General features: G+C 47.3%; 1 protein-coding gene across 2 annotated transcripts in view; it reads left to right on the top strand.

Annotated features, from left to right (window-relative positions):
• Nucleotides 1-26,844, top strand: part of LOC106744415 (bifunctional heparan sulfate N-deacetylase/N-sulfotransferase) — a 155,595-nt gene that overhangs the window by 80,419 nt on the left and 48,332 nt on the right. For both annotated transcript variants that reach the window (XM_014619172.1, XM_014619171.1), the window contains exon 4: nucleotides 19,590-19,787. In XM_014619172.1, coding sequence (XP_014474658.1) covers nucleotides 19,590-19,787 — 198 coding nt within the window. The remainder of the gene's footprint in view (nucleotides 1-19,589; nucleotides 19,788-26,844) is intronic.

Genomic DNA, 26,844 nt, shown 5'->3' with positions numbered 1-26,844 from the left:
CCCCGCGATGACGACCCTTGCGAGGCCCTTTATTGACGCGCACAAAGAGGGAATCGAACGAGTGGGCGCGTCGTTGTTACCTCGTCGGAGCGTCGTTCGCGATATATTTGCCGCCGGTGGTCGCTGAAGTCCGGTCGCGATTACTCTCATTATCGCGACGGGAGTCGTCGATATCACACTTGCGTCATCTTCGCGCAAACGATTCGCGTCGTTAAACGACGGTGATGCGGTTGTCTCGTCGTTGGCTCGTCTTCTTTCGCGTCGTCGCGTGACAAGACAAACGTTTGCATAATTGATACGGCGCGTGCGAAAGTCGAGGGTGAAACGATAAAAAGCGCCGTCGCGACGAATTGGGTCTTCCGCAAGGTACTTGGAGGCATTCCGCGGAGGCACGAGTGCGACGGCAAATACCATCGCGATCGTCGAAACGCTTATTGATGCAAACACGTTTGATACGTAGCCGCATCGAGGCGCTCACCCCCGGTTAAGCCATTTCGCTGTTTTCCGGTGGCGACTTTGCATTACCAGCGCAATGACAAAATCCAGCTTACCGAGCGATCGCTTGCGTCTCGCTGCAGTGTTTCCGTCGCGCGTGTTAATCCTCGAATCCGTAAGAGCCGCGAAGATTCGCGAGGAGATATTTTCGCGATAATAACATCAACGTATCTCTAACCTGATTAATTCAGCGAATATAATTCTCCGAGCGATAAATTTGTTTCGCGATTTAAAATAGGAACGTGCTTGATTCAATCGACGAAATTGATTCAATTTCTTAATAAATGAATTATGGCAGCGGGTAGAAACATTCGGTGGATCTTGAATATTCCCGAAAGTACATTTGCATACATATATATATATATATTTTTTTTTTTTGTTTGTTTTTCGGCAATCGCGAAATGAAAATTTAACGTGTTTAAAAAGTTGAAATCCTTCGGCATGAAATCTCGGTCATTTAGGGGAATTAATATTAATTAAGGAAGCATCTGCACTAATTAATTAAATACATTTCGAAATTAGATTGTACTCTATTATATTAAAATTTAAATATAATATTTATTACGCGTGGGATAATGTTCCTCCTTCGTGTAAGGGCGTGCGTGTGCGTGCATGAGTGCGTGCTCAGGGTGTTTTAAAACAACCGGAGATATGTGCTCCATTTCGTATTAAATGAATGGTAAAAAGCTTATTGACAGATCGTTTTTCTCTCCTGTAAATATATGAAAGCGAAATAGGTTTTTCTCGTTTTGCATAGAAAGCTTTTCGCGAAAAAATAATATCACCGCGCGAACGTTGGCGAAATGTTACCGTGGAGCGAAATGTTATCGTCTCGAATCAAAAAAGTTACCCAATCCCGGCGAAAATAACGATTTGAGCCGACCCTTCATTATTTTTATACGCCTGGCCATTATTCGTTCGCCGAGCCGCAAAGACGCGATTACGTTGGCGCAACATTTCGAGGATGATTGTTCGATCCCGAACAGATATACTCGCAGGTGGAGCCGATTTCATTTGCAGCGCGGTTTCATTTGCATCCGGCGTGATATTCGGCGCACTTCAAACCGGGGCGAATTGCCCGTAATGACCGTAATCGAAATAATAAAGTCGAAACCGGGCGCCACCGATCGCGCAATCAACCTCCGCCCGACCGTAATCCGCCGTTTAACCGGCGAATCGCATTCCGATGCACGAGACGTCGCGGTAAAGCCACTTTTCCTCGGCATTGGCGGCAGATTAGCGTCGAAACGAGTTATACGCTCGACTTGGCTGAAATCTTGTTGCGGTCACGCGAGACGACGGAAAGAGATAGAGGAGGTTTTTGTCAAAGTGGCGCGAGCCGCAATTATAAGTCGAAGTCTGTTAAACGGATAAACGGCGAGCCGCGAGAAAACGACCGGGCGGACGAGTACAGAAGAGACAGATTTTAACAGGCTTGTGTTTCCAGCACGCTCTAATCGGCCCCCTTTTCACCGATCCAATTTTGGATTCGCTAAATCTTTCATCCCCGGCGATGTTCAACCGTTCCCTTCGACGAAAACGCAGAAGCTCCGACTCGAGCTGTAATTTTTACGCGCCCTTCCTCGGCGTCAATGTCCGTCCGGGCTCTGCGCGTTCCTCATTACGAATAATGCCGTCAAGGCAGCCGTCACGTAGTTACGCGTCGTGCATTAGGCGCGGATGAAGATTGAGGAGAGAAACGCCGTCAGGAATTTTGCCAGTCAAATTCGAGCAGCTGCTGCGCCATTAGAGGCATTTCCGCCTAATTGTTTCAACGCTCCTGCACTCGAGTGTGTCTGCCGGGGCTCACGTTTTCACCGGCCTCAGAAATTGCGGGCGTACCAAAGTGGCGCTCCTTTGACGACATATTAATCGCCACCTTCTCCTTCTCTCTCTCTCTCTCTCTCTATCTCTCTTTCTCACCCTCTCTTCATCCTTTCTTCTATAGACGAGGTTGCGACGCGACCGTCGCTTATTAACGCCTCCCCTCATTTGTAATCAAGATTACAATTGCACGGCGTCTCGCAACAGCTCTCGTGGGTCGACTTGGTAATTATATTATATCGCTATTTTACGCGCTATTCAATCGCTGCAACCAATTACGCGCGCTGCAAACATTAATGAGACTCTTTGTGTGTGCGCGCATTCTCGATCGCGGCTACGATCGCGCGTTTCACGCTTCGTCTCGGCGTGCGTCGGCGATCGACGCGCCGTGTGTACGCGAATAATAGAATTATCGTTCGGCTGAAATTATTACAAAGTCACCCAAGTAATTGGGAGTATCGCTTCTTTCCCGGAAAATAACGCCGGTCGCGAGCGATCGTGCGCGTAATGTAACGCGTTTACACGTTCTCTCTCTTTTTCTCTCGCTGTGAACGAGCGAAAACGTCGCGAGAGCTCGTGTTCACGGCCATTCTCGTGCGGGAGAACCCCTTTCGCGACTCGCACCCCGCTTCCGTTTCTCTCTCAATTTATCGCCCCGGCTCTCGTCGGGACTGCGAGAATGGATCGATTGGTCGATACCGATAGACCGGCTCTTTAATTAGCGCCGCGCGCGCGCGAATTAAAAACTTCCAGTCGAGCGGATACGGTAAGTAAAAATGTTCGTACGCGGCAACGCCGAGAGACGTGGGTGAATTGATCCGTGAAATGCTTAATTGTGTCTACGCGAGCTGTTCGAGCCTCGACTTCGCGTCGTCGCAGTCGATGGTGATGGCGGAAATGCCTCCGTCGCGAGAATATTTTCTGTACTTTTCGCTGCTTATTTCGGCTCGTTGGCGTCGAATATATATCTCGTTATATACGTATAATTATATATTAATTATATATTAATTTATAATACATATAAATTAATTAGTAATTAAATATATACGTATTAGAACTCACATGTTTGCCTGAAAATACACGTAATATCCAATTTTTTTAATAATTTCGATTAAAAATGAGGTATTTATATTGTTACGCAAGCTTGTAAGTCCTAATTAATTTAAGTGTTTAAAAATTGAAGGAAATGGCGGAGTTTGTATAATTCAGCTCGTTCTTCCTGAGACCTATCTCGGCGCGAATGCTTCGACGTCTCGCGACGTCCCTAAAATGAAAACCGGGCAGACGGGGAATTTTTTTTTAATGTACAATCGTTCCACCAATTCGGATAATCACTTAATGGCGGAGCTTGGTAAAAAGGTTGCGAACGAAATCCCGTCCGTATCGGCGCTGCTAGCGACGTAACGAAGTGAAAGCATTTTGCTGCAACGTTTATTTCGTTCAATTACATTTGGCAGCCATAGTGAAACTCACCACGGGCCAGAGAGTGGATTCCCCGAGCTTGTTTATGGTCTCTCATATATCAGCCTTACGAGCAGTTAACAGAAAGAAATGGCCGCAATCCTTTGTCTCTAATTCAGTCACTTAACTGTTAGTTACGTTTGATAGCGAACCCTGCCGTCGTGGACAATTTAAATGTCGATACTGTTTACAGCCATGTAACTCGACAATTCCCGAGTCGAAATTTTGGCTCTATGTTAAATCTTTGATTCTACAACCTAATAGGAACTAAGATAGAAAAATAGGTTCAATTTCAATTCTAATAATATAATATAACCTTTTGGATTCTGATGATATCTTAAATTTCTGCTTTCGCTGTTTTAGCGACAAAATAAATTGTTGGAGGCAGTATTAAAATTCAATCTGTAGAATTAAAGGTTCATAGGAGAAATTAAAAACTGTCGGTATCATCAAAGTAGGTTTTTATTAATCTATAATCTGTCGAAGTAAGCGCAAACTCTTCTTCAAGGTATGTTAGATTCGATGACGAACTTGATAAGCGTTGATAACGTAGAAGCGATCCTCGAAATATTAGGTTACGTAAACACTGACACGATCACGTTACTCTGTTTATATTTCTTATACATATAGATCTTACGTAAATGTTAGTGCGATATAAATGTGAATAAGAATGTGAATGTGCGCTATTCTTAGTTTTATCATATCTAACGGGCGGTCTAACCAAGATATATAACATTTTTGCTGCAAACTTGTTCACCTTTTTAGACTTTTACGTACAATTGTAAAAGTACAGAAATATTCTTCGAAATGTTTCTTCTTGGAGCAAACACACACTCGGTATGTACAAATTGCAACATTTTTGTTTTAGATAAATGTTTATTCTAATTGACAGGTTGAAATTGCAATTTTGACATTTTTTTATCGTTTTCGTCATAAATTAGACAATGCTGCAATTCACTTTCGCAACGTACTTTTGCTATGTAGAAGCATTTGTAATTCTGTGCAACCAATGAGACGTAAAATTTGCAGAAAAAATCGGTATTCTGTCAGTCAAGTTTTCACAGTACAGCATCTCTTTAAAAACATCACAGCAGCACCGAAATTTCAACTCGAGTTAGTGGCGTGTTTATCCGTCGGAATCGAGACTAGCGTCAAGTATGCTCTCATGTGCTTTTTAATTAAATTTTACGTCGCACACATTTGCATTGCGTTCTAAATTACGTTTCGACGTCTCGAAAATTCCGCCTGCGATTTTCCGAAAATTCACCCGGGTGTCCTTCGAGAAGCGCGAATCTTGGATTCGCGTTTGCGTAAATTTTCACTGCACAAAATGATATATACGTTGCTTTGAGGAAAGTTATGGAGTCTTTAGAGAGGAATATTTATTCCTCGACTCTGTGCTCGTACATCCACGTGCGCGCGCGCGCGCGACTCGGAAACTTAATTAAGAGTCAGCGAGAGGAACGGCGTATGGCGCGAGTCAAATATCGGCCCGCTACTCCCGAGAACAGTATTACGAAATTTACCGCGGCTACCGCTCGTTTCAAATCGATGCGGCCGCAATCCCGATGCGCTCCGCTCTCGCGGTGAACCAATACGGAAGAGCCGCCGCCGCACGCTTGCTACGAGAGTTCGCTCGAAGAGAGCACAACCGGCAAAGCTCACGTCCACCCTTTCGCAACATTTGCGGCGGACTCGAAACGATCCCTCGCGATATAAACTGCTCGGTTTCCTCATTTTAGAATTCAATGAAAAATTTCACGCGTTCGCTCACCGTGCTCTCACGCACTCTCTCGTCCATAAATAAACGCGCGATGCAGAGTGGGATCCCGGCGATTCGATATCGCGAGAAATCGGAATACACGAGTTTTCCGTTTCCGCAATTTCCAACGCCGTATCGCGGCCGAGCGAGATTCACCGCGTGGATCGGATACGGTACCCCGGAGGCGAGTCGCATCGCGACGAGAAGAACCGAAAAAAGGACGAGAACGAGAGTGGGCGAGCGAGCGAGCGAAAGAGAAAGAGAGAGAAGACAGCGAAAGCGGGGGAGAGAGCGAATACCCACGGCTTCCTGAAGAAGTAATTTCTGTCGCCTCGAAATCAGTTTCGCCGGACGTCCGTAAATTGCCGGATGCCCCCCTGCGCGCTCTCGTCCACGCCGAACCGGGGGATTCCAGCATCTCTCCAGTCAGTCTCGCCACTCAATCAGAGGGTGGAAGATCGGCCGCGCAGACTGCATCGAGGGGCGGATCTGCAGGGTTTCTTTTTCTCCCTCATCCCGCTGCGCGACCAAAGGAGCATCCGCCCGGCGGTTCCCAGCGCGCGCCCGTTACGTCGTCCTCCTCCTCCTTGCCTTTCGGAGCCCCTTCGTAATTTTCATCCCCCGCGTCCCACTCGTCTCGGTTGACCCCGGCCGATTGACGACGGCGGGCGGGAAATTTCAGCTCCTCGGCTTTCGCCGCCAGTTTTTCCCTCCCCCTCCCCCCTCGTGGCTCCTCCGCCACGAAGAGTAAAACCGCAGAAGCAATTTACTATCGTGTGCCCTCGGTCACGTACCTGACGGAGAGGGACGCGGGTACTCGCGCGCGAAATGCGAGCGCCGCGGGAAGGCCGACCGTGGGGGGAGGACGGGGGAAGGGCATCGGATCGAACGGCCGGACACGAAGGGTTGCGCGCGGATTTTCCGAGGTATATACGGCCAACTTGCGGGCACAATAACCGATGTGCCCTCGTGACGGCGGGCCGCACTCTCGAGCCTGGCGGGATCGATGTGCCGATAAAATGCGTTACCTCCTCGCGATCGTATCTATCGATACGCGACGACGGTGCGCCACGAACGTGCAGACTCCGTCAAACTCGTCGTCCTGTGCGGGATTATACGCGGGAACGTGTCAGAGGGCTTTTTACAAACGCGATTGAGGTCCCGTATTAATAATCGTCACTTGAAACTTGTCTCATCGTGACGTGCACGGATCGGAATTTCGAGTCAGCTGAGGATTTTTCAGTTGAATCGCGACTACGAATATCGTGTCACGTATGTCACACGATTGACAATTGGAAAAAGTTCGAATCTTATTTTAAGCCCACGGTATCTCTCTCTCTCTCTCTCACCTGCGCAATAAAAAACGTCGCGTTAAATTTTTAACACATTTCACATCCCGAACGGATCGTTCGAGTATTTCCGTTAACTTAACGCGAGATGAATATGTTGAAAAGTAGCACAAACATTGTGTCAGAAACTAACGCAAAATTAATGCGTTAATCGGCCCTGTAATGTGAAATTTGTTATTTTAGCACTTACACATATTGAATAGCTACAGCACACAAAATGTTGAGATAACAATGTGTTAAATTAACAAACGGATATGTTAAAAATTTAACACAAAAATTTCAACAAGGACCAATTTTAACGCGAATGCAAAATGTTTTTTTTTATTTTGTGGAATGAATTTCATCCTGAGTCGAAATTTCGATGCTACTTTGATGCTCTTAAGAGTACTTTGCATCTGCTTAGATGACCTATAGACTGAAAACCAACTCTGACGATTTTTTTTAACTTCTCCTTTGAATCTTTAATTCTACCTTCAACGTTGATTGATTGAATTTTAATGCTACCTTCAACAACCTATTTCGACACTAGAACGGTGAAAATTCAAGACATCATCAGGATCAAAGGAGGAATATAATTATATTATTAGAATCGAAATTTAAAACCTATTTCGCTAACTTCTACTGTGTTAGACATCAAACGCAGAATTCAAACGCGGAATCAAAAGTTTAATATAAAATTAAGATTTCGACTCGGGACGACGATTATTGATACATTAATATTCCAACGATGAAGATGGATCGTCGCTTGTTTTATTCAGCCGACACTTTTCTCGTTTACAAGATTGAAACTTACACTGCGTTTAATCGCTCATGACCACCGGTATACACGCGACTCCACGGAATCGTATTGTGTAATACGTACATAATATAAAAACTTATTAGCAAGTTCACGAGCGAGCAAGGGGAGCGGCACATAGGTGGCGTGTGCGCCGCCGCCGCCCATGGACGATCGTAACCCTGTACCTCGCTTAACCCCCCGAGCATGATACGACTTTATTACGCGAGATGAGGTATATTTAGAAGCCGTTTGCGTTTCGCGTCGCGCGCGTTCGTGCCCGCGTTTCCGCTTTTTCGCGGCGAGAACTTCCGAACTTTTGCGTATAATAAGAATTCAAAACTTTTAATCCCTGTGTATGTTGCCGGTGCCTGACGGCCTGCTTGCTTGTTTGCTTGCTTGCCAGCCCCTCGTCGCCCCTGAATCGCAGGGGGAGGACGAGATCGATCGTGCGGGACCCGGGCCCGGGTATTTCCAGGCGGCAAACGCTCGAAGAAGTAGTTAACAATATGTAAATACTTGAGAACTCGGCGTATCGCGCCGGCTGGTTATCTTCGGCGTGGCATAACTGTATTACACGAAGTGGCTAATACTTAGAACGAAGGAACGGACTACCAGCTTTCTTCTCCCCTCCTCGTTTCGGCGATCCCGTGTTCGTGTTTGCGCTTGTGCACCTGTGCCTGTGGCTATTGGTAAGTTCCCTTCATCGTCAGCTCGAACAACCGTGTGCGTGAGGCTGGAAGTCGCGCGAACCTGTACACACACACACACACAAATACATACGTGCGCGCGCGCACACAGTCGCGCGATAAAGAAAAAGGAAAACCCTCGGGACCTTTTATTACCACCGGCGCCGTGGGCTCGCGTGCCACCGACACATTTTCTGCGCCCGATTCTGGTTACGGAGAGCCGTCGAACTGGAAAGAACGAAGCGCTTAGCTCGAGGATAGGCACCGCATTGCTGGGGAAAAACGCGCTCGGAATGAAAATTCGTAGGAAACGTTAATAACGAAAATAACGCGGAGCGCGCGCAACGCCTTTAATTATTACGCATCCGCTGTCTCCTCGGCGTTCTCGTGGTTATGCGGGGATCTCTCGGAAGAGCCGGAAGAGTAGCAGGAAGGCGCATTCGAGGTAATCGAGGTTCTGTCAGGGAGCTTCTGCGATTTAATCCCGGGCTTTTACCGCCGCTAGAGACCAATAAGGTGAATGCCCTACTTTCCCACTTATACACGGGAAACGTTTATTTTTATTAAGTGTCCACTTGTCGATATCTTGACGATCTTCGCTTTAACGGGTCTCGATGGCACAGAAATGAAAGATTCAAGCAGATTTCGCGTTAACGGCTGGCAAACGCATCGCCCGCAGCCGGATATTGAACGAAGCGAGCTGTGTTTCCTTCATCTTGTCGTTCTTAAACCTCGAGTACGGCTCATTATTCCGGCATTAAACTTTTTTCATCGCCGGTTGTTTACGAGAGGAAGCGTAGGCTTTGTGGCAAACCGATGAGACCTCTCGATATTAATAATGGTCGCTCGTCTGCTTGCTAATGCGAAAAATCGCGGATATTTTCGCGATCTTGCGCGTCTCTCGCGTCCGTGTCAGAGTCTTCCGACGTTAAGGAGGACACGCAAATCCGATCATCGCGCATACGGGAACGCGTTCTTGAATCGTCGCGTTGTGATTGCCCTGCGGGCTTCGGCACGTAGTTGGAAAACGCAATCGCTTCGCAAACATCCATACAAATACAATCCGCGGGCAGACTTATATTCTATGCGACTTCCTCCGCGCCATGCGCCCCACGTACACGGAACACGAAAAACTCTTCCGCAGTTTTATCCGATATGACCAACGATAACATCCAGTTATTCAACTTCACTTTAGTCACCTTTTCTTGACGGGTCAGTAAAAAAATCGCCAAAATGTTTTCATTATGCGGGGAAAAAATGCTGTTGAATCAATATGTCGAATTTTCAACAGTACGTGTAATTGAAGTAAATCTTCAATAGCAATATAATTGAAATTAATACTTTGTTATTGACTAACAATACGTAACATGATAGCTTCAATATTTAACCACTGAATCAAGATTTACTCCAATTACGCTGCTATTGGAAATTTGATTGATTCAACAGAATATTTTCCGTTCATAGTCATTTTTGTCCTGAGCTGCCGTTAAATTTGCAAAATATAGACGTTCTATACATATTTCTGCCGTCTCTTCTAATAAAACTGCTTCGAAAGCCTGTATTGTATCATGCATGCCCTTGATTTTTTCTTGTCATAAACTTTCAAACTGTACTATGAAAAATATGTGAGCTTATCCAAAAATAAACCTGGGAAGGTGTTACTTTTTTATTTAAATGGCCTTAGTTACTCAGAATTTGACAAAAAATGTCACCTTTGGTCGACTTTGGTATCTGACAGGTCATTTTTATCATCTTTTTGCCAAGGAGCAATCACTATTTTACTTTTTTTGTTCCGGTGACTGGATGGTAGCGCTAGATAGGTCATGCGAACTAAATATATTTACTTATAATAATTAAACATTTAGCGTACGCACGTGCGAATTTCAATCGGCCTTTATACTTCTGATTAATTCCCGCGAGATTTAATTGACACGCTTGCGATACCACTGGTGATAACAAGAGAACGCCGTATACCTTGAACGTTTAATTTTACACTTTAATACATGTTCTGATGCGTGGGTCGCATGCGTTCCACGTTAAATTTTCTATTTAGATCGTTTAATATTTTCGTTATTCCAATATAACTTATCATAAAATATGCCATAAATAATTATGTATTGATGCCAAAATACCATGCATATTGCAGTTATCACGTTGCAGGGCGCAAGCTACCCACGTGGCGTGATGATCACTTTTTTAGATATTCTGTTAAAAAATTCAATTCTATAAATCAACTTTGCAAAGCTTGCTGTGAAAATGATGTTGGAAAATTTGATACAATATCAGCAGGAAATTACACCATAAAAGTAGTTACATTCTGCAATGATTGTGTAAGGACAAGTCTTATTTATGTTTAACATGTCTCGGCACAGCATATCGCAATGTGCCGTTATAATGATAAATATTTGATTCGAAAATAAAATATTTATAATTTTGTTTTCACTAAAAATGTAGTGTTTTAATGTTAAATATATAACAATATTAGAAATAAAAAGCTTCTTTTCTTTCTTTGGCATAAATTGTGCAAATACACAGAAATTTCTTAAAACAGCCACGTTGGTTCCATAGTGCATCTTAAACGTCATATATCTTTCTTTCTAACAAATAATGATTTCTGCAATTCATAAATATTATAACGCGTCTATTATAAGTGAAACTGTTATTGTCTCGATAACGTGGGACGTATGCGACGCGGGGAGAAGAAACGAGAAGTCGTCAAAAATCAACTAACTTATTAATGTACATCGTTATACTCGGCAATAACAAGAGAATCTCCTGCACCGTGAACATTTTATTTTCGACTTTAATGTGTACATTATTGCTGCCGCGCATATTATTTGCAAAACATTTTCCGCGTTTATCTCGTGCCGCAACGGAAATATCAATCCGTATTAACCGGCGAAACATCGCCGGCGAGGAAGTACGAAACGTGGAATTCACTCCGGCAAATATGTTAAATAAGCATTTAAAAAGGGCACGCGCTCCACACACACACACACGTGAGATCATGCGCACAGCCGGCGCTAATCGACATGCGGTCTGCGACCGACGTTTATGCTAAACGAATCGTGTAACGTTGATCCCTATTATTCTTTCGCAAAGGCGAGCGTGGACACTTGCCGCTAATTAACATGAGAAAGAGAACGACTGGATCCTACTGGGAATAACTGAAGCGACGAAGAAGGAGGCAGAGGAGAGAACCGGGAAAAGGGATGAGAAGAAGGGAGGTGGAGAAAGAGAGAAGGGTAGGCGCATATATCAAGGTTAACGAACGGGAAGACGATTTCGTTTGTCATTTAACCAATTGACGCTGGCAAACGACGTGGGGCCCGTGCAGCTGCGTGTGCGGTAACAGCAACGGTAGCAGCAGCAGTTGCAACGCGCTGCATAGGCACGTCTACTCAGGTTAACCCGGCTAAAGCGTTCCGCGCGGAAAGTACCGATTAGGATTCATTAGCGTCGCCACTCCGGCCGAGGGATTCTCGTCGCTCTCTAACGAGAAAGTATACGCGCGGGATCTGTGTAGCCGGGCTCTGACGGTGCGCTCGAATATTTAAGGTTCACACGGACGTGTGTGGACACACACGTGGTCACACGGAGGTGTGAATAATTTCTACGGAGGACGCGCGGCTTACGGTGCCTCACGGTGTTAACAGCTTTCGACTGGCTGCGACTTTGACACACAGGGTGTGTTTAGATTACGCTTATCCTCGTCGTCGTCTCTTGTGCCCCGATCTTTCCCTTCCGCATCTTTCTGCAAAAGCGAGCGCGATTACGGGGTACGGCAGGCGGACAGACGCGACTCCCGACGCGGTGAGACTCCTCCGCGTGCGGCGCCTGTCACCGACAGGCAATAAAGGCGGCGAAAGCGGGGATCATAAAGACGCATCGGACGTAACTCGATTATCCGCGCGAAAAGTACGAGACGACGAGCCGTTATACGACGTGGTAATTCGAGAGCCTCCCCCCTTCTCACTCCGCGCCCGCTCCATTGCCGCTCCCTTGTGTCGAGAGCAATTCTCCGCTGTAATTTAATCGGCTGTCGATAGGCGACAATGGCGGCCGTAATCTAAAATTACTTTTTTAAGAAGGGGCGGCCACGTCCCCTTTCTCTTTCTCTCTCTCGCTCTCTCGCTCTCTTCCCCGCCGCGGCGTTTATTAGCACCAGACGGCGCTGAAACTGCCGTTATAAGACCCTCTCTTCCTTTTCTCTCTTTCTTTTTTTTTCTCTTTTTTTTCGCCACCCCACACGGAAGTCCCGCGAGACGGGGAGAGGCTGAAAGAGGGAAAGAGAGAAAATGAGAGAGTGGTCACTGGCGGGCGGGTCTGATTTGTGAAAAAGCACTCGTCCCGCGATGGCTCCTTCTCTCACACGACGTCTCGTAACGTCCCACTTAGCGCGAGTTACGCGGGTTAGGCTGCAAATAAAAAGGTCACTTCTACCCGGTCACTCGATCTTTATTATACGGCGGAGCGGCGAAAAATCGTCCCGGCGATGGCCGTGTCGCGACCGAGATACGAGATATCGATATTCGCGCGGATAAACGAGCGTGTCTGAAACGCTCGTCTTAGAATCAATTTACGCTGCCTCTTCGCGCAATCGCGAAAGCTTCAGCGTCAGCCGCGACCAACTTCCGTGCTGTCAGTCACAGGGCAGTTGCAACAGTTTTTTTTTTGTATGCTTCGAGATACGCGAAAAATACGACGAAGCGAATCTATGATTCACGAATAGTTAGTGGTCAGGCAGCTGACAAAATTGCATGTTTGATTTGAATCCTGTTCGAGTATGACCTAACCGCAATTCTATCTAGACTGTGCCGATTTTCTTGTTTTATAAATGTTTCTGCTGCGATCTTTGCGAGCCAACAATAATCTACATCGGGTGGTTGAGTGTTCTTCGGAGATCTCGGAAGACGATCTTCAAACCATTGATGAATATCTTTCACCCCTTGACATACAATGACGTCTGGGAGACGTCATTCATTTCATGTACCATTGTAGACTTTGACGTCTCCGAGACGTCAAGAACTGTCTCCGGCGGACTCCGTGCAGTATATTATTAGATTATTCAATTGTTTCACTTGTGCGTCGATTTTGTTTTATTTAGAATATTCAAAATGCCCCCCCCCCCTTCTCAACAGTGCCGATAACAAAATCGCATCGGCAAGTTTTGATTTACTCGCGAATTATAGGTTCATTTTGTCGTAATTCATTCATTTTGTCGTATGTTCCGCAACGTGTTAAAAAAAAAAAACAAATTGTTGCAACCATCCTGTGATCGACTATATAAGCACGTGAACTTCACTGAACCCGTCGACTTATCTTGAGACTCCGCGCAATCGCGAAAACGGAAAACACGAGTTTTCGACTGACGACGGCGGATACTTTACATGCTTTTGTCACAACATAAATTTCTGTCCGTCTCTCCCCCCTTCTCTCTCTCTCTTACTTTCCGGAAATCAGTCGAACGTCACTAGCCGAGCGAAACGAAACGTACGATAAGCGTCTTCTCTCCGATCTCGTTCCGAGCACAAGCACGACCTCTCCTGTTTGCTCGCCTGATGTACGGCGGAAGCTTCGCGCTCTCGCGATCGTCGGGACTATCCGAGTGTTCGCGATAGCATAGCGGCTGAATAACAAGAGCGTTCGAACGGATATCTTCGGCGAACAATCGGGTTCCCGCCGCTCGCGGAAGTCGAGCGAGACGTTCGGCGAACGACGCGAGTCTACGCCGCGCGTTCACTACACTCGAGTCTGCGGCGAACGGGCGTTATCGTAAATTCGTATTAGGGGTACGTGCGGCGCCAGTTACCGATAGGGACCCGGAATTTGGGTCAGATGGCATCCTCTAATAAGCCCGCGCTCGCGCACTAATAGGCTTACTTCGGGCATGCGGCCACGGCTGATGCGCGATAGGATGATGCATCGTATATCTGCCGTTCCAGATTACCTACCGTACTTGAAAGCTCCTGTGCGGACACGTACGTGGACCGGCGCGCATGTACCGTCGGATTTTACGTGCCGCCTTGTATAGAGTAACTCCGGTATTTACGCCGCGCGAGGATTTACGCCGCAAGAAGTGAGAAGAAATAGAAAGAATGGGGGGGTAGTACACATCCAACCATTCTGTTATATGCCTTTATGTTATTGTGCTGTGATTTCAGGTTTTTATTGCTAATATCAACGAAACCCTCGTGAATTGAATCGATTTTTCAATGTAGCAGGTAGCGCAGTTGTATATTATGACCTGCTTAAAATGATTACTGCTCGGAATGTAAAAGCTTAATGCTTACTTTGCGATACATAAGTGTAGAGAGATATTAAAGGATGAGATATAGCAAAATGCAAGTGCTTAGCTCTTGTATTCTTTATTTATCTTGATGTCTTGTGTATCCCACCTGCTTGGGATATACGGTATTTTTAGCGTGCGGGATTTATGCCGCAGTGCAGACGCTCTGTAAGGGAGCACTTTGAGTTTGGTTTATGCAATAAATATTGCAAATTTTATTGCATCAATGTTTGTAAAACAGAATTTTTATTTATTTGATTAAATATTTAGAAATTACTTTCACTATTACTATTATTATTATTATTATTATTATTATTATTATTATTATTATTATTATTATTATTATTTACTATTACTATTACTTTTCGTATATTTATTTCTCATTCTTATATCCTAGCTAATTTTTTTACATACATTTTATAAGTTACTGTATCATTTTACGTCTTATTTATAAGTATTATTTGTAAATTTTTTATAAGCCATATATCCCACCCCTATGAGATATATAATAAAAATACAAGAGTTCCTAAAAATTTTCTGTTAAGTAGAAAAAGCAAGTATGTCGTATTTCCAGTATTTTTTTTTATAACAGTAGGCAATATACAGTTTTTATTTGTATAGCTCATTTGCCTTAAACATGATAAATAATACTTGATAAATTAAATTTTCCTTGGGTACGTCGTACATACCGGAATTATCCTACCTATATGCGCGACTCTGTGCGCCGGGAACCGTTAACATTGAGACCGTTCCGTTCCGCCGTAGCCGGCCGGTGGCGTCAGATATAGGAGCGATAATCAAACTTTTCGGATTGTGCAGCTTTGCGGAACGATCCACGACAGTCGATATCCTCCATGTGTACGTGTGTGCGTGTATGTGTGTATGTGTGTGTTTCATTATGGCTGATTGAACGTAGCGTCGCGATTATATTCATTTGTTGGAGATAACAATGCAGTTTCGGGATCGTCAGATATCTGATGCAATATTAGGGATATAATCTCGGATTTGCATCGTCGGAAAAATTCCAACGAGAAGTTATTTGTTTTATCGCGTTCCCGAAAGATTGATGAGTTCGGATGTTATATTCACGCACTTGATTTATTTACTTCTGTAAACGTCTTCCTGTTAGGTTCACAGATTTCGAGTATAATGTCAGTAATGAATGATAACGTTATCGATATTTTTAGTTCCGTCCGGATGAGTGCGTTTTTCCATCGAAGTTTGTCATCCACTTTGACATTCCTTTAAATGCCGCTTCTAATGGAGCAGAGACGAAGCCACTTTCGACCTTAACGGCATGCAACACGCACACACACACACACACACACACAGAGCCACCTTTCACATTCCCCGACTGTCAAGCGGGATTGCAGATCTTCGATGCTTACGAATGATCGCTTGTGTGCGGATAAACGACTTCGGCGCACGCGAATGTCAAGAATATTGCATCGATAACCTGCGCATGAAATGCAGAGGAGCCATTCGATGCACCGCCGAGTATGCATACGCATACGGTACATATCGCGATCGATACCTCTGTTTCCTACTACGAGCGTTTCGATATCTTTATGAAAGCGACTGCGAAACACCACACACACACACACACACACACACACCACGGGAATGAAACAGGCAAGTTAGATAAACGGAAATCGACTGACGCCGTGCATTTTTTCGCGAATTATATCGAGAGCTCAAACCGATAACGCAATTTTCATCTTCCCTTTTTTTTTCTCATTCCAAGCGCACGCTATATTCCCGATCTATCTTTCCGATCTTGCGCATGTTGATAAACCGCGTTCCATGGCTGATCGTTGCTGACGTCAGGACCTTTGCGCGATGGAGGTACGCGCGGTTTACGTCGGAGCCCGCGATTGCGTTACGCGGATAATATTTACCCCGAGTTTAGTTACACCAAACATTCCGAAACAACGACTGAAGCCTGTACTACAAGAGCGTGCAAATGTTGATTCGACCGAAGCTGCTGTGCTCCCCGTGCGTGTACACCTACTGACGCGACGCCTAATGTGTATAAATTGTAAATTGCGGCGGATAAGAGCCGCGAAGCGCGCAAGTGCATCATCGATAATCCGCCGTTTCGCTCCCATCCAGAGGCCAGTGGTGGCCAACAGGCTTCTCGAGTTCGTTCACTCTCTCGCCCCCTCACAAACACACCCTTTTTCCATCGATTTAAAAACTCGCGCTAGTTTTTACACGTGCTCGACGAAAATCCCGAAGATGGATGAGGATCTTCGAGCGTGCGAGCGTAAAATTTCATCTCGCTACCTTCGAGACCGCGACGCCTCTCTCCCCTCCCCCCCCCCTCCCCATTTCTATCTCGAGACTCCTTTACGTCCGTTAATTTGGGTATTAGCGATCCACTCGACACACGGTATCGTTAATTGGAACGCGCGTTTGCAGTAGCCCGTATTCATTTCGACGTAATTCGGCGCGCCGCGCGCTCAACGCGTTTTTACGCGTCAGCGGGTGTTGTAACGCAGACATATAGGTACCAATTACGGGAACAATTGATCCTGTTGACGTTGTAATTAATAATTCCGCCAATCCGTATGCCGGGTAATAGTTGTGTTGCCGTTCTATTATGAAAATCAGCCCCGGGCATGTGTTTGGACATCGCGACCAGCTTATTCTGCCTTGCTACAAAGCGGCCGATTTTCGGTGGTTTATGACGAGACGCCTAGCTGCCGGACACGTACTAATTTGATGCGTGTGCCGATAATGCACCACTGGATCCCCGTGACAAATGTGAACATAAAGGGGCTTAGCGACTAGGGACGTAATCCGTAGTCCCAAGCCCGTATTCTCAGGGTCCACGCGTGAAACAAATTACGAGATATACGTATAGCCGGCAGATTCGTGCGCGAAAGAGAGGAACTATAAACAGAATTAAAAAATACTAGGAAGAAAAAAAAAGAACAGAGAAAAAATTTCGCCTCGGAAAGAATAATTCGTGCTCACTTAGGTGCGTGGTTGAAAGGGTTTCCTCATGTAAAACTCCACAATTTACGATTCTTTTACATTTGCTTCATGTTTTAGGTCTCGAAAATGTATTTTTTAAATCATTCGGTGATATCTGTAAAATTAACGAAGTTACAAGTGTTTGAGTAGAGTGATGCTCGCTGACCGGAATCTCTTTTTACAGAAGTTGAGATTTACCGCCCCGTATTGGAATATTTATTCTCACGAGCAGACTTATGTATAAGTTTTGGTCTTACGTATTCCTTATATCCCTTATATAGACGTTCTCTTCTTAATGATATATTTTGGTCTAGTTGTAGTTTTAAGGTCAAAATATTCAAACTGTTACCAATATTAAGAGAATGAGCGAACAGAACGTTTTCGAGCAGTACATATGAAAATACACAAGAAATTTAATAAAGGATTTTATTCCGTTTTAGAAATAAAGTCAATAATGAGAATAAAAATCGAACTTATTGCAAAAGCTATTGCGGAAAATCGCGATGACATTAGGTTAAAGCGTGTTCCGAATGAGATTCTCTTCATATAAAGCAGGTCGGGATAGCTAGAAGAGAACAGAAAATTGACCGAAATAGTTTCTCTGAAATTATTGAGTATGAAAATGTTTATTGTGAGATTCTAATATAAAACTTTAAACGTGTTTTTTCGAAATCACATTGTTCACTGGTGACCATAATATCTCGAGAACTATCCGACAAGTCGACTTTATTATTGTCGCTTATATGTGTCGCTATTTTATTATTTGCTATGTTTTTTACTATGTTTTTTAGCTGTCCTAGTTCAAACGATGGCCCACAAATAGTAAAATGCAATTTTATTCACCTGTTTCCGATGATCGGACAAAATATAATAACGGTCACCATTCAATCCAACTTTTCTCGCAGTGCTTTAACTTTACAGTGCATTAACATTATTGGGTTATCAATACTGTTAGCTTTATATACTTCCAAAAATGTTGAAATATTGTCGAAATATCATAAAGTAATTTTCAAGAAAGATCAACTATCAGAACCTTGCCATTTACAATGAAAAAAATTCATGAAATATATTTATTCTTAGCCGCTCCAGATAAGGAAACCCTTTTGATCTCTCGGAGACGTATTCGTAAAAATTGTCTTATGGCACATTCATACAGCTGGAGAAATAAAGTATAATGAAAAAGTAATAATAATATATTATATATTTCAATATATATTTTTCATTAAATGTCTCGCACTTTTCATTTTGTTCCGCAACCACATGGCATGCCGGCGTTACGTCTTAGAGAGAGAGAGAGAGAGAGAGAGAGGAGATCTGAGGTTTACATGCGGTAAATGCCAGGAGACTCGTAGAATGCTCGATGTTAATGGTTGTCCGGAAGGGCTCGTTGCTGCGGTGCTAAAGGATCCTTTGTGGGAGCCTCGCGCGCATACGTCCCAAAATTCCCGCGTCGCTGTTACATTCACGTTCTCGCGAATATACCGAGAGGAGGGGGGAAGGAGGGACGCGATCCCGTCTTCACCTCTGCTACCGGTGAAAGAGGAACTTTGAGGACACGTTGAAAGAGCTGCCAGGCATTCTTCGCAGGGGTCGTTCTCGTTACGGCGGTTTCGTTACGAAGAATTCGGTGGAAGAATTCGCCCGCGCCGTCGGCCAATCGAAACGTTCCTCCGCCGGCTCTTTGAGCCGTTTTCGTATTATCGCGGAAAACTGTAATTCGACGGCGTAGCTCCGGCACTTGCGCGCGTTACAGGGAGAAAATATCTCATAAATATGTAAAGCTCGTCGTTGATTGCTCGGTCGAGATACTAGACTCGGCCCGGGGAAAATAAGTTGCACGTATGATCGATAACGCGGAAATTCCTCAAACTCCCCCAAAGTACATGATTATCAATAGCTGATATCGGCGGGGAACCTTCCCTTCGATGGCCTTGAAAATATGACACGGGCATTTCTGTCGTTGCAGTCTGATACATCGAGACACGAGGCCTGAGCCGGCGATACGATGCTCGACCCTGCGAGGTGCGACCAGACTGCCATCGGCGCCGGACCACCGCAGTGAGGCACGGCTGAGGATAGACCCGAAGGTGTTGGTCTTCGTGGAGACGCTGTACTCGAGGCTGGGCCGGGAGATAGCCGAGCTGCTAGTTTATAATCGAATCAAGTGAGTAGAGGCTTGATTTTTCTCACAAGCGCAAACACCGAGGGACGGCCGCGTTTTCCCCCTCGTCACGTCGCGCTGGTCGCTTGCTCTGATGAGCGAAGCGAGCTGTCCGGGCCGCGTTTGTTTGTTTCTCCGACGCGGCGAATAATCATCGTAATAATTGATTCACTTCGACGAATAAACTCTCCGTGGCTTCGTGGACGGTGGCTCTGACCTACTTGCATGCACCTACCGCCGCATTTCGCGGCGTCTTTTATGCGCGCGACGACCTGATTCCGGAAAAAAAGATTTTCCATCCTGGCGCGATCTAAAAAGTAGGTTACCAGCGTGAGCTCTCCGCAGAGTTCTCAGCCGCAATAGTTCATACTATTAGGCGAAAAAGTATACGACTAATGGCACCCCAGTTGTTGAAGTCGATCAATATCATGACGCACACACACACACACACACTCCCGTATGTGGAGCCGCGGGCGCTTGTCGCCGCGGTTCTTTTTATCCGCGAGAACGCAAAGCAGCCTTCGCTAACGTCGTCTTTCGTGAGCGAGGGCGGGCGAAATCGGCAAGCGGTGAAATTCCGTGAATTCGAGCGAAGGCGAAACGTTTTATTCCCGTATTTTCCGAGCGAAAGTCCGACGCGGCGGCGGTGGATTCGCATGTTTGCTTTAATTCCGCAAAATCACCCGCGAAACTTTCTTCGTGCGCCCTCTGTTCCCCCTCCCTCTCTCGTCATCGAGGATTCCGGGCATTTTGCAACTTCCCCCTCCCCCCCTCCGTTTTCTTTTTTATTTACACAGCTCCCCGGGATTTTTCATATTTGCAACAATTCTTTCGCCGCGCCGGGAAAAAATATTTTGACATTTCACCAGGAAGAAAAACTATACCACCTAGATCTTGTTGTAATTCCGCGCGACCGACCCAAATTTTTCAAAAAATTTCTGGCGTTATAATTTCGCGACGGTGGAGATTCCGCAAATCCCGCGTTTTACTACATCGCGGAGGCGACGTTATTTCGTGAATGTCGGTATAAAAATTAGAAATGCAGATTCCTCGACCGCCGTAAAGTCCAAGCAGTTTTTATGCCATTATACCGGCTCCGCGAATATTTTAAAAGCATTTCTCTCGCGCACACGCCGTGGAAGTAGTTCCCGAAGCACGTGAAAATCGCGCCGGGAAAGCGCGTGTTCGTCTCAGCTTGCGAGCGATCATTTTATTAGCTTCCCTCCCTCCACCCGCCCGATTTTCAAACGTACATCCACGTGCGGCGCAAGAAGAAGTTTCCAGATTCGGAATTGCCTCCGAATAAAAATTGCCTGCGGGGCGACATTAATTTAAGAACGACGCTACCAGCGATATAGCTCGGGTAAAAATACGAGCCGGTGGACAATCTCGTCGCGAACGCGGAAATAGCGTAACGACTCGCGGCACAATTTCCCGTGTATACCTCGCGTACTGTTGTTACTCGACAACGTGAATTGTTAATACGCGAGAGTGTATAGACCGAGGCATTAGAACGGTGCTCCGATACCCCCCCGGCAACTAGTTATGCTACTATTAACTGCAATATAGCGTAAATACGAATCCGCTTAACTATAGCGCGGAAATGCAGGAACTATAACGAACCGACGTCGCGCGCTCTCGTGCAATTTCTGATCTATTTACGGATGCTGTGCGTAAAATCGCACCTCGACGACGAGTGCTTCCGTTTCCGCGCGAATTATGCGCGCGATAAGCACGCCCGAAAAGTTTAACGAATCCTCCGCTATCGGGGACACGTTGTATCGCGCGAGATTCACCCTCATTCACGGTATGCGCATTCGTTAAATAGTCGAAATAGTCGAACGTGGCGGAGTCGGGCGGCTCGCTCGAAACTTTGGCGCGCTACTAAAGAGAGAAATAAAGAGAGAGAGAGCAAGCAAGCAAGCTTAAACCGGATGCGTCCTCGGGTCGAAGGAAGGAGGTTCTGGGAGAGACGGATGCTGGTTATCTACCTATCTATTCTCTGCTACTCTCGATTCTTCCGCGAGTGATCGAACGATAATGATGCGGGGCGATGCGATCTAATGCTCTTCCGCAGCGGCGAGCTCGGCCGAGCATCGGGAATTATAGCGGCGCGGTGCACGGCGCGAAAGAGCGGGGACGGGGAAAGAGAACAGCTTAACGCACGGCTCGTTGATAGAGACGAATAGCGACAGCAGCAGAACGGGGGGGGGCTTCGAACTGCGCCCTCGTCCGGCGCGGTGAAAGCGACGAAGACGCGCGGTGCATAACGCGACACACGGGGTGAACGTGCCGTACATACCCCCGCGAGGTGACGAGCGGCAATGGTGCGTCCTCGCGTGTGTGTCTACCAGGGAGCTCGCTGCATCGGCCCCGATATAATCGGAACGGTAACCAACAGCGGCGCCGATACGCGCGCGAGAGCGCGAGAGAAACCACCATAGCGCGCCGAAGCTCGTGTCTCGCGCGCGGTCTCTCGTTTGCTTTATCCGGCGCAATTTCATAATCGATACCGGCGCCTGTGGGGGGGTGGCAGAGAGGGTCGCTGCCGCGCTGGCCACTCGACCAGACAACGTCCACCTGTGTTGCGGCGGCGGACGGCAGGCAAATTTTGTTGTCGGAGATTGCGAGGCGCAGATATGGAAAGCGCCGAATCGCACTCGCTCGCCGCGAGCTACACAGTATGCACGCTCGCTCCCTATCGCGACGCATAACCGCGCCGACTATCCGGTATTTATTTTATATATATATATATATATTTATATTTTGTATTTATTCTTATTGGCGTCTGTATCCTACTTCGCACACAACCGTCCGCGTGTGAGCGAGAAAATCGTTGTTCCGTGTGGCCGGTACGTGTATGCGTGCGTGTGTATGTAAATACATGTGTAAATGTACACACGCACGCGCATATAATGCGATATGGAGAGTTCAGAATCTGGGATCAAGGGGCTAGATAAAACGCGATACCTTGCCCGGGGATACTCTCGAGCAGGGATGTAAGAAAAATAAAGGCGCGGTCGGGGAGACAGGGAAGGGGGTAGGGAGGGCAGAGAAGAACTTTCTATGAGAAAGTCGAGTTTTCAACGCGTTTTACCCCCGCGGCGCATCGCCCGAGCATATCGTCTATTTTACCTCGCAGCTGTGCAGCTTTTATTGCTTATTAACTGCTTCTCCGCGCGCAGCTCGCGTATCGCTTTATCGATTATGTCACGTCGCGAATGATGAATAATGCAGATGCAAAACATACGAGAGAGAAAGAGAGAGAGATGGTCTCGCGAGAGCTATCGCGGCTCCGTTTCGCCGGGGAATTTTTACACACACGGGGAACGGTGTGCGCGCTGCCAGCAGAGCAGCGACCGTGTCTCGCAACGAAGAAATGGTCAGCGCGGAAAATTAATATTCGACAGGGCGAATCGCGCGCGCGACTGTGCGACGCGATCCGATGATTCCCGGAGCGGGAACATCCGCGAGGCGATACAAAAACACGAAATTAGGACGGGACTTCCGACGTGCGCGAAAACCGATTAAACTATCAAACGTCAATTCCGTTCATCGTCGATACTCTCCCTCCTCGACGTGTGTCAGTCAAACGAGGTCTTCCCCGTCGCGCGCTCTCACGCGCCCGTACGCGATATTTTTTAATCCTCCGTCCTGTATCGGCATTTTCGATACGTATCTGTCCGCCGAAAAAGCCGTCTAATAGACGCGTGCGCGCGTTATCAGGCCAGGGGCTGAAGAAATCTCCCATTTCTCAATCGAGGGACAGAACGGCGATATCGATCACGGTCCTCCGCGTGCCACTCCGCCGTTAGACCGTCCAAGTCGCGCACACCAGCACACACCGTCCGCGAGACACGCTCTTCGTTACCAACGGCATCGAGCGCGCCACGGGGGTGGCGATGCCGCTGAGCAAAGGGTAAACGTTCCACCGGGGCGGAAGGGCCGATCAACCCTCTCTCTCTCTCTCCCTCTCTATCTCTGTGTATGTACATATATATGTGTGTGTGTGTGTGTGGTGCATTTTTTCGTCGCAGGCACCGACGACTTTCATTTCGAGCAGCCTCTGCCTTTTCATCTCGCGACTCGTCGTCTCTACTTTGCGTTGCACCGGCTCTCTTTCTCTCTCCTTCTCTCTCCTTCTCTCTCTCCATCACTCGTGTGTCTCGCATTGTCGCGGTTCTTCTTCATCTCCCTCCCCCTCGCCTCTTCGTCGTCGCAGCTGTGATACTCCGGTGTGCGTCCGTTGACTCGTGAAAGAAATAGATGTGAACGGTGTCCAGGGGGGTTGTCTTGCGGCCGTCGCGAGCGCGCGTTGTCGGGCTTGTCTGGTGCGAATCACGGCGCGTTTTGTAGCGCCTCCGTCGCTCCGAGCCGACGGTGTTCTGCGTTCTACGCGTCTGTACTCGGACGTGGACTTTTAATAACGGCCGCTGCATGATCTCCGACTTCTCCGTGATTTCCGGCTGTAATGCGCGATACGGGCGTTCGCGCCACGACGTCTTCGTGAGCGGGTGAGACGGATGTTCCGGAATTACGCTGAGGAATATGCGGCGTTTACTCAGCCTTCCGCGAGGCCTTTCGTTCGGAAGGAGGGGGGNAGGCCTTTCGTTCGGAAGGGGGGGGGGGGGGGAAGCGGAAGTAGCCAGGAGGAGGGAGGTATTATCGCACGGCGCTGGTCTCTCGTTTATTTTCCCGCGGGAAGAAAATCAACGTCCGCCACGTAAACTCACGGCTATTTATACCGCGTCGAGAGCCGTGTACGAGACGCGTACAAGTGCGTTGTGTAATTACTTGAGATATTACCGCGCGTTATTCCCCGTCTCGGCCGGGATAAAGAGCTACATTGTCGGCAGAGACAGAGGCAACAATGGCGCTCTCGCGCGGAACATTCGGTTCAACTTTTTAGACGCGCCGCAGGTAACGCGGCCAAAGCGCGCGGAGATGTTGCAGGCGGCCCGGATGTAAAAGGCCGCGCTCCCGTTATAGCTCTTCATAATTAAATTGAACGATGCGAACGGTAATAGTACGAGCGGGGAAGCGCGACAGAATCGCCGGAAGAGAGGCGCGCGCGGCGGTAATAAGATCGAGGAACTTTCCCGCGGCGAAGAGAGCGACGGCGATATCGATCCAGATATGATAAGGGTGGATATTTTAAAACCGGCCTGCGCGGCACTAGCCGCCTGGCACTAGCATCCAGTTTATACGATTGTCTATTTTTACCGTTCCGTACACGTTTAAATCCAGCGCACTCGCATGCGCGCGCGCGCGTGTGTGTGTGTAAATTTACCGCGATATAAGCGCGCGGTATAAAAACACGCAGCGAGAAAGTTCAGGATGTCAATCCCTCCGGATCGACCGACGATCCTCCGTTATTGCTCACTCACTGGAAGTATACTAGAACGGTCGTTTCTGAACGTTTCTATTTTTTAAATCAACCCCGACGCTACAACCATACCGTCTCCCGGACGATACGTATGTGTACCTTCCTCCCTTCTCCCCCTAGCGACTACGATCGCCGGCTCACGCATGTATTCCTTCACTGATCAACAAGCCTCAAAGCTACGTCAATGGCGGAGTAAAATTGCCTGAAGCGAGTGGCTCTGCTTGAAAACCTGCGTCTCTGAGACGTAGGCGGTTAAATTCTTATGTATCCAAATTGACATTGCTAAATCTGGTATTAATCTAAAAAGTAGAAACGGCCAGGAATGCCCGCTCGTTACTTTAAACGTTAGGCACACCTCCAGTTGCGACACGCGATCGTTTATGCGCAATCGATGCCCGCCGTGTTGCTCGCGACGAGCGCTTACGCAATTTCTCTGTGATACTTGAAAAACATGAATTCGTTTACGCGACGCCGCTTACGCGACATCGTTTACGCCACTGCGTTTACGCGAGGCCAAACAATGTGCGCTCGTTCGTGTCCGGATCGAGCGGCTATTAGAGATTTCCCGCCGTCGCTTCGCCGGCCCGCGCTCTTCTCTCAAAGAGTTACACGTCGCTGAACGCGTGTCGGGCCGTTGCACACACTCGCCTGCGTATGCACCACACGCACACACAGACACACGTGCAGCAACGGCGACGTATGCCCGTGCACGCCGCAGCATGACGTACGACCGACAGCGACCGGACCTCGCGGATTTCCGTTCGAAATAAATACGTATCTGTCTCGCGGCGCCGTCGTGACGTCCGACATGACGAAGGTCTTGTGCGCTGGGAACTCTTTTTTCTCCCCCCTCCACCCGTGTTTCACCCCGTGAGGGAAGAGTCGGGCGGAGAAAATAATGTCGCGCCGGCTTACGGCTCTTCAGCACTCGCGCCTATAATCCGCTAATACGCCGGGCTTTATTAACGATTAACGAGACGGCATTGTTGTTTCGGCGCTGTCGGCAAAACGTGCCGAATAATGAAGAGCCGAAAGATGATTGTGGAATAACGTACGGCGATTTATCGAGTCTCCCCTTATGCCCCATTTTTCCCATCGGACCTCGATTTTGCATATTTCAAGGAGATTATACGCTCGTGTACGGGTGTGTGTATGTGTGTGTGTACTGTGCGTACTTATCCTCATATAACAAAAGCTAACATAAATATTGAAGGTGCGGCCGATGGGTAGACCGGGCGTTAAAGGGTTAAATAATTCACGCCTGCGCGCTCGCGCGCCCCCGGACGATATTTCACGTTTTCCCAGCCAGGTTGTAATCGCCCTCCGCGCTGCTCCGTTATTTCGAAGGGCGGCCGCCTTAACGCCGAATAATTTTTTATTCCGAAACCAAAGCGGAGAACAGAAGCGCGTCGTCGCCGTTCTCGTCGTCCGGGCCGCCGGCAGGGGGCGGCGGGAAATGGCTTCATTTTCACGTTGGATTCGCGCCAGTGAACGAATATGATTTAGTCGCGCGCTGTCACGCCGGTATCGCCGATCGCGAGTCGTTAGACGGAATACGTAATCTTCGCGCGGCTGTAATGGACTGCGCGCGGCCGAAATGATTCACTTTCGTCGGCTTGGCGCTATCTCCCGATCGCGCGAATCAACGGGCCGCCGCTCGTAATCTCTCCCCCC

This window comes from Dinoponera quadriceps, unplaced genomic scaffold (genome assembly GCF_001313825.1).
Source record: "Dinoponera quadriceps isolate SergipeBrazil2010 unplaced genomic scaffold, ASM131382v1 scaffold777, whole genome shotgun sequence".
NCBI classification, from domain to species: Eukaryota; Metazoa; Arthropoda; class Insecta; order Hymenoptera; family Formicidae; genus Dinoponera; species Dinoponera quadriceps.
This window is presented reverse-complemented; position numbering and strand designations above follow the sequence as displayed.